The sequence below is a fragment of the Camellia sinensis genome, unplaced genomic scaffold (assembly GCF_055761805.1).
Source record: "Camellia sinensis isolate YWXY unplaced genomic scaffold, ASM5576180v1 Unanchor10, whole genome shotgun sequence".
In the NCBI taxonomy this organism is placed as follows: domain Eukaryota; kingdom Viridiplantae; phylum Streptophyta; class Magnoliopsida; order Ericales; family Theaceae; genus Camellia; species Camellia sinensis.
Genome location: NW_028128988.1, coordinates 3,189,985 through 3,199,226, shown reverse-complemented (window position 1 = coordinate 3,199,226; position 9,242 = coordinate 3,189,985). Strand labels below are relative to the sequence as shown.

The 9,242-nt window shown below is 37.6% G+C and overlaps 1 protein-coding gene across 1 annotated transcript; it reads left to right on the top strand.

Moving 5' to 3' along the window:
- The first annotated feature begins 2,070 nt into the window (after window positions 1-2,070).
- On the top strand, window positions 2,071-4,417 carry LOC145814472 (uncharacterized). The gene is made up of 2 exons (XM_082911305.1): window positions 2,071-3,611; window positions 4,042-4,417. The coding sequence occupies exons 1-2, from the start codon at window positions 2,071-2,073 to the stop codon at window positions 4,415-4,417; spliced, it is 1,917 nt and encodes a 638-aa protein (XP_082767431.1).
- Window positions 4,418-9,242: the final 4,825 nt, after the last annotated feature.

The following is a 9,242-nucleotide window of genomic DNA, read 5'->3' as shown; positions in this document are numbered from 1 at the left end:
TTCAAATTATTATTATTATTTTTTTAAATATGCTTTTGGCGATTTTTTTTTTTAAATATGCTTTTGGCGACTAAAGCAGGTGGTCACCAAAAGCTTTAGTATTGGCGACGAAAAAAATAGTCGACAAATGTATAATTTAAAAAATATAAATGAGCTTTGGCGACGAAAATTTTAGTCGCTACAGAGTTTGTTTTTGGCGACTAAAAGTGGGTTAGTCGCCCATACCTTTCGCGATAGTTTTCCAGTGACAAACATGGCGACTAAAAAATTTAGTCGGGAAAACCTAAAACCCGACTTTTGGCGACTAAAAAATCACTTTTTGCGACTAAAAATTTAGTCGCCAAATGTGTATTTTCTTGTAGTGAACCGTGCGTAAACATGGGTGCCGATTTGGGGGACGAAATTTCTGTGAAATGACAATAGTAGCGCTTGTATAACTTACGTTTACATGGGTGCCGGTTTACAATTTCTTGCAGACGAAATTTCCGTGAAACGTTATGCTTGATAGAGATTCCTAATGTATGTATTTACTGCATGTTTTCTGCTTTGAAGAAAAGACATGCATATAACTCGTGTTATAAACTTTGGCATCGCATTCGTTTTGAAAAGAATATCTTGTTGACATTGAAATATGTTAATTTATTTAAGTTAACAAGTATGGTTAATTAATTAAATTTGAATTTAAGGAATTAGGTAATAAAATCATAAAGTTATGGCATGGTATGACTATATATATATATATATATATATCTGTTTGGTATCACTGCATCGCTAGACCCGCATGTTTTTTAATGTTATAATATGAGATTGCTTGGTAAGCTAGTAGTTTGCTCACCTCCTATCTGTACATGTGTACAAGGAATGCTTTTTGGATTTGAAGATCAAATAGCTGGTTTTACCATTTCATATTTATAATGTAGTAATGAATTATAATACTCCATTTGTTTATTTGGCTTAGTGTCGTTCTTTGTAAGGAGCAGTGCTCTCTCATTTATTGTAAGCTTTGCGGCTTTCCATTTGTAATGTTTATGTAATATTAATTGAAATACACGGAGAGTGGGTTTACGATTTCATCCATGGTATTTTCTCATGTAGATTTGTGAAAAGAAAATGGATTTGAAATTTTTTTTTATAATTAATTGAATGAGAATGAAGTTTATTTAATTTTTTTTTTAAAAAATCTCACGCTTTGGTTAGTTAATTTCCACCTAATTAATCTTTGAAAATCAGGGCATTACATTTGTGAGTAAATTGAGAGACTTAAATTTTGAGTTTACGACGTTTCTCTTCACTTTAATGGGAACTTCTATGAAAAAACACTTCAAAAAAGGAGTGTATCATATGCCTAGTTACGACTTTTGTGATGCTTGGTTATGATCGAAGGTAATATTGGTTTTGACTTGGTTACTACCTATTAGGGAATTGGTTAGGACTTTGTTATGATTTATTATGGCTGTTATTTTTTTTATCTGCAAAAGTTAGTGATTATTGTGTTTTTTCTTATTTATTTATTTATTTTAATTTTGGTTATGATTAAAAAAGTCTTTAGTTATGATGCAAGTGACGTTTGGTTATGACTCATTTTGATGTTGACTATGAATTATTGTGGTGTTAATTATAATTCATTAGGGTATTTAGTTATGACCCATTTTGATTTCTTTAGTTTTGACTGAAAGTGGTTTGAGTAAGACACTTTGTAGTACTATTGACATCATAAATTATTATAAATTGCATATGGTGCACAATAAAATTAAAAAAAAAAAAAAGAGTTGTATTGTAGAAATTTTTGAATATTCATTCTCAATTATAATGCATTACCATGATGGAAAATGATATACAAGTTCACTTTTTAGACCCAATGATGTGTAAGTGAGATGATTGGTTGATGATTGAGAAGATATAAGAAAAAATGTTACTTTATATATTCTAATTAACTGCCACATCATTAAATTTAAAAAGTGAGTCTAATTTTTTAGGTTGGATAATAATGTTCAATTCATATTTATCCGTCTATGTTTACTTATAGTAACTTAATTTTCTCTCCATGTGGATAAAGAAGAGAAGGGTGTGATGAATCTAATTCCAGCATCGTGGAAGATACTATGGGATGTGTGGGATGTTCGGATACTGGTTCTACTTAGTCTCACTTTACAAATCATTCTTTTCGTCTTTGGCAAACGTAGAAAGAATATAGCGTCCCAAGGGATTAATGTGATTGTTTGGTTGGCCTACATAATGGCCGATTCGGTGGCAACTATTGCCCTCAGCAAGCTCTCTGATACCCAAAATAACATTCCTAATCTCAATAATGCATTACATGCATTATGGGCACCCTTACTTTTATTGCATCTTGGTGGCCCAGATACTATAACTGCTTATTCATTGGAAGATAATCAATTGTGGATAAGGCATTTTTTGGGCATGGGTATTCAAGCTTCTGTAGCAATTTATGTCATTATTATGTCTTGGAGGCATTTATGGTTTTCATTTATGTTAATTCCCGCATTTGTGGCTGGAATTATTAAGTATGGGGAGAGAACATGGGCTCTTAAGTTAGCATGCGATAATGAATCAGAAAGCATTGTACCCTTTTATTATGATCTATATGATCTATACACAGGTAAACCTGTTCGCCCTATCAAACAAGATGAGAGAGTTGAATTTTTAGGTATGGCCTGCATGCTGGTGGGGGCATTTAAATTTTATATAGAGAATTATGACATTGGTAGATATCAATTCATGGAAAGTTTGCCGAACGGAAATTTTATGAATGCAATGAGTATGGATGATGATACATATACTGGGGATATATTGGAGGTTGAAATGGGGCTCATGTACGATTTGTTATACACAAAAGCACCCATAACATTTACCAAGAGAGGGTGCATTTTTCGCTCTATCAGCTTCATGTGTACGGTGTCTGTGTTGGTAGGACTCTTCCGGCTTATCGCCATGGAATTGAAGTGGCACGAGCAGCACTACTCCATGGTTGATATTGTCATCACAGGGGTACTATTGGTCGGAGCTCTAGCTTTGGAGATTTATGCAGTCATTTTGTTATTATTCTCTGATTGGGCGATGCTTTGGCTAATTAAGTGCCGCAGAGGCAAATTGGCAATCCGATTGTTGCAGAAATTTCGTTGGTTTTTTGAAAAGAAGAAGTGGTCTAAAAAGATGGGGCAAATCGGTCAATTCGAAGGGGAAGACAATCTTCCAAATTGGTACATGCGTAGTATCCCTCGGACGCTATATCCCATGATTGTAAAATTTATTAAGAGTGCCGCAGCTACAGACAACTCAATTGACCTTGGGGGGCTTAAGCGGTTCATTGGCTCTACAGCTTTTCATGACCAAATTCTTATTATGCACACCATAACAACTATATGCTACCGTGATGATGATACTAGTAAGTCAGAGTCAGATTTAGAGTCGGTTGCATGCACTTCCGAAAATAGTGCTAACTCATGTGGACATGATGATGACAAGGAAACATGCAAAACTCTATCAAATTACATGATGTATCTACTCCTCACCTGCCGTTCGTCGTTGCCTGTTGTTGTATCAAATAAGCAGTTGAAGGATTTCATATGGGTTGCCCGTGCTGGTTTCAGGTATTTTACAGTTTCTGTCTCAGGTATATTATGGATGTTATCACTACAAGAAATTATGATCTGAGACAAAAAAAAAAAAAAATTAGGAACAATATTACTTTTTAGGGACAAAATATTTTTATTACAAAAAGTGTTATTATTTTATTTTTAGTGATAAAATTAGACATTTAGTGATGAATTATTAGCCTTTTGAAACCAAAAGTTGTCTCAAAAAATAAATCTTTGAGAACAAATTATTGTCCCTAAAAGTGCATTTATTAGCGATATTTTTAAAATTTCGTTCCTAAAAGCTCATTTTTTACTTTTTGGGATGACTTTTTACAATTGTCCACGCTACAATTGAAATTAGTTCCTAAATATTTTTTGTAACAAAATTTATACTTTTAAAAATAAAAAATAAAAAATTAATTTTTAAAACTCTTATATGTAGACTAATAAAAGGACAAGAACGTGATGGATGCAAATTTTCTCCCGCGAGTATGACAAGAATTTGTATTAATACGACAAGAAAAACTTCTACTAAAATGCCTGAAGAACAAAGACACAAGATGGATTTGTCCTTAGAAGATGTGATTATTGAACTCGTCGACGAAGGTAATAAGAAGGAGAAATGGAAAAAGTTGAAAAATGTGTGGTTGGCGATGTTATGCTACGCTGCAATTAATGGTCCAAAAAATGACCATCTTCAAAAGCTTAGAGACGGAGGCGAGCTCCTCAACTTGGTTTGGTTCCTTATACCGCAGTCTCGTATGTTTTATGGCGTCAACACCTTCACTCTAAACGACTTCTTCAAAAAGTATTTTTAATCAATGGCGGATGACGGAAGGGAGAAGCCACTATAAACGAAGGCTCTTAAACCAAAAAAAAATAGTTTATTTGCATTGGTAATATTTTATTTTGTATATCTTGGTTGTTTTATAAAATTAAAAGATCCCATTAAATGAAAAAAAAAAATGTTCAATCAAATAATAATATTATGTTATTGGTTTCTTCATTCAATAATATCCTGTCATTTACCTTTTTATGTATATATGGCAATATAGTTATATTTTGAATAAGTTTACCCTCTACATGTAAGTTTTTTTTTTGAACTCGGAAATGCCACAAGGCTTACAAAATACCAGCAAACAAGAGAGCAAAGAGCTCACAGGGGGGATCAACAACCCAACCTAAAGGAAGCAAGCCGTTTAGGTTCATGAAAGCAACCTGTAGACACCCCATTTTTGACCGCCCTTAAGACTTGGGCGTTACTGATGGTTTACTTGGTAGAGACAGGTGTGCAGGGCAAATGTTCAGTTTCTTCGGCAAGAAGAGAGACAAATCTCAACTTCACACCCCATTTTGGACCAAAGTTATTTTGGATGGTTTTTAGACCTTAAAACCCTCTCTTTCAAAACATTTTTGAAATAAAGTTTCTACAATGTTCCGAGGCTCACATTTTGTCAAATGATGCGCTTTTCGATAAACCGAGCAAGGACAAAGTGGAAATTAATGAAAGAGAGATGAAATCTTTGAAAAATCTTTCAAAACACCTTACTTAGGGGTTTGAAGTTGAAGAAAATAGGAGAAGAGGGGAGAAAACAAGTTGGAGAAGAAGTTCGGCAAGGATCCGGGTAGAAGAGAGTCGAGCAGCCCTCGCTGAATCGGGCTTATCTATCCGTACACTTGGAGTTTAGCTATGGGGCCACCACCGTCGGAAATCTTACTTCCGGGGCTTCATTTTTCACTCAAGAACATCTTAAAGCCAAGTCCGGGTGGGGGAGATATGATCAGCTGAAGTTGGGCATCATCCCGGTTAGATCGAATCTGCGCGGCTTCACCAAAATGGGCATAACTTTTTCCACAGGAGGAATTTTAATGCAAGGTTTGCGCCATTGGAAAGCTAACTTCCGGGGCTTCAATCTGGACATCACCGGCACTTTTTTGACCTCATCGGCTACCCATCGGCACTCTATTTATCCGACCAGTCAGTATAAATTGCAGGTCGGCAATATATTGTGCCGACCGGCCATTTATTTTGCCGACCGACCATTTTTGCTAGCCGACGACCTTCCGGAGCATTCTGCAGATTGAGTGTATGCCAGCTGTGCCAGCTGGAGGGCACAAACTGGATCCTCCATACACGTGTATGGAGGATATGCACCCTTGTTGAGCTTCCTCAAGAAGCTTTACACTTGGTTTTGCCTATAAAGGAAGCTCTCCTCTTCCTTATACTAGGTTAGAAGAAAAACCAGCTAGGATTGATATATACATCCCTCCATATATCTCACTATATCTCTCCCATTCAACCATCAAACACCCTTGTTCTTGGGCCATTTCTTCATCAACTCATAGCACAAGGCATCCTTACTCCATTGCAGCAACTTGAGGCTTTTTTTCAGAGCTTAGGAGCACCTAAACTTGGTACAAGAGGTGCTGGTTTGCTGGTCGTCAAGGATGAGTCCTCCTCTTCCCGTTTCTAGTTTTTTCTCGCTTCATATCTAAGCCATAGTTTCTTGCATATTTGAGCTCTGACCAAAACTGAAAAGGTCACTTTTTTGAGCTCATTTTTATGTCTCATTAAGGGCTCAACCCTGTTTGAGCCCCCCATCTTGCACATGCTTCAATACCCTCTTTGTATGTCAATATTTTGCATGCTTTTTCTAGCCTATGTGTGATCTATTTTCGAGCTTCTCATGAACTTATATTAGGCTTATTTTGAGCCCCTCTTCAACATTGGAGAAGGGCTCATCCTTGTTTGGGACCTCCATGTACCACTTGTCTTTATATCCATCTTTGGCCCCCTTTTTTTGCATGACTTGGCAACCTATTATGCTTCTGTTTTTGGTCATTTTGCAGAGCTAGAAAAGGTCTTATTTTGGACCATTATTCATGTTTCATTAAGGGCCTTTCATGATTTGAGGCATATTTCATACACTTCATGTTATATCTCTCATTTAATCCCCATTTTTGCATGTTTTTTTGGCCTATCTTGCTTCCATTTTTGGACGATTTTCAGAGCTAGAAATAGTCTTATTTTGACCCCATATTCATGTTTCATTCAGGGTCTTTGGCTTTTTGGTGAATTCTTTGTATACCTCATGTTATAGCCACTTTTGAGCCTCATTTTGCATTGCATTTCTAGCATGTTTGTATACTGTTTTTGGGGCTGCCATAAACTGTAAATGTGCATATTTTTGGTCCCTCATCAGTTCTGTAGAAGCGTATTTTTCTGTTTGACCTTTGCATCTACCACTTCCTTCTTTGGCTATCTTTTGGCCCCTTTTCTTGCATAAGAGTGCAGCCATACCTGTGTTGGTTTTTGGGGTTTTTACAGTTCTGGAAAAGATCATATTTTGGGCTCCTCTTCAACTTTGTTGAAGGGCCCTAACCTGTTTGAGGACAGCAGCTGTGAGTTTCTTCTCAATCTCATGTTTAGGGCCATTTCTTGCATGCTAGTTTTGCCCTGCTTCTGTTTGCTGTTTGGCCATGCTTTGAACTGTAAAAGTGCTTATTTTGGGGCTGCCTTGCTTCTGTCTTTACATTCCATGTACCAATTTTGCATGTTTGGTACAGCTATAGGCCATTTCGGGTGCCATAATTCATATTTCGGGACTTTTTCATGCATCGGGTGTACTTTCGCCTCATTCCGGGGCTGTTTTCCCCCACATTTCAGTGCTGAAATCCCATTATCATGCTTGCATATCATTTTCCATGTTATTGCATTGCGTATGACATTGCCTCGGTTTGCGTGCCCGTGTGCACGCATTTCGAGGCACTTCATTTTCATCCATCGGCCTCTTATGTGAGTGTGGCTGAGGCTCTCTCATGTTAGTATAAGTCCATGTTGCATTCTTTATGCCATTTTAGCCATATTGCATTGCGTATGCATTTTCTCGGTTTGCGTGCCCATGTGCACGCATTTCGAGGCATCTCGTTTTCACAATATAGTGCATACTAGGTTGTATCTTAGATCGCATTCATGCATTTCTTCGATTCGCGTGCTCGTGTGCACGCATTTCGAGGCGTCTCATTTTCATAGCATTGTGTATGTTAAGATTGTATCTTAGTTGCATTTCATGCATATCATGCATATTGCATTATGTTCGGAATAGGAGTTAGCCCGGACACGGGAAACGAGGTGCATTTCGTACTCCAAGTGACGGAATGTGTCTCAATTCCCCAGTCACCGACACTCCGGATCATCCATGATGGAGTTAGGTTTTATTGTGTTTTCATGTGCATTCATCCTATATTGAATTGTGCAATTTGACTCCTCGGCCATCATGCCTCGGTATGCGTGATTGGTGGCACGAGGATCGAGGCATGCATATATCTGTGCAAATACATTGCTATGCCCCTTTCCTGCTCTCTGTTGCAGTAAATAAAGAATCAGCAACTTTTCGGGACTTGGCACGCGTTTCAAGAATAACTACTAAACAGAGGCTAATTGGGACATCCCGGTGGATTTCCGCGCAAGGCAGCCCGGGCATACATCATTCATCAGAAGCAAGGCAGTCCCTGGCTTGCATGCCAGTTTTATTAATTTTCTTAGTTAATTTGTTAATTAATTAGGAATTTGTATATTATTTGGACTGTATAATTTGGACTGTAATATTCTTTCATTCGGGACTGTATTATTTATTCGGACCCTCTGCGCGAGGGCACAACTGTAATAAGTGTGCGTGTGTGTGTTGTATGTCTTCCAACCCCACGTCTTTCTCCCTTTTATTTATCCGCTTATGATGGTTAGATTAGGGCATATTTCAATTAGCATACAGTATGATAGCATGTTTGCATCATTCATCTGTTTTGTATGCACCGGGCTCGGCGCACCATACTAACTGCATTGTATTTTCAATTCCAAATTGAATACATGTTAGTTGTAACATTCCATATGCCATGTTTAGAATAGCCGAGCCTGCTATAGTTTGCATTTTTGCATGTGTTGCATTAGGCATTTCTGTATACTTAGGATCATGCATGATTTCTAATGTAGTTTCTATTTTTGCTTGGAGTACTCGGTAAGTTCTATGCTTTAGCATCCTTGCATGCGTGTGAGTGCTGCCATGAATAGCATGCTTACCATGAGGCTATTTGCTTATGTGATATAACTGCCTGAATGCCTGTGGGTGAAGGTTGGGTTATTTGGATTGGAACAAATCATCAACTGTGAGTTTTAAGCCCACTAAGATAGTGGCAAAACCATCTTTTCTAAGCCCACCTGAGGGTGGCAAAATCTGCATTTTAAGCCTACTTGCGAGTAGCAAACCATCTTCCAAATAAACAAGCATAAAATGTTTTGTTCCAATTCGGGCGACCCAGTCTATACTTATATGCTGTGTGCATCACATAGTAACCTAGGCTAATAACCGGAATAAGAACATATAATGTTTTCAAACATAGATATCATGGTTAGTAGAGGCCGATCTTTGATCGGGCGAGCGGGGGTGCTCACGAAGTGACCTTCCCCAATCGTACCCAAGTTCCCAAGCCGAGGCAACTTTGGTGATGACGGACACGTGGCCTTTGGCACCGAGTCAGGGTTTCCTAAATTTTCCATTAAAAAACATTTAGGTGGCGACTCTGTATCTGGCAAAGCAGTCCATGTTTGGCACTTCTTTCAAAAATCTGTTTTCTCAAAACGATTTG

Coding starts and splice junctions, on each gene's coding strand:
- LOC145814472 (XM_082911305.1), top strand. CDS start 2,071: ATGAATCTAATTCCAGCATCGTGGAAGATACTATGGGATGTGTGGGAT. Junction 3,612..4,041: donor GTTGCCCGTGCTGGTTTCAG/GTATTTTACAGT, acceptor TCTTATATGTAG/ACTAATAAAAGGACAAGAAC.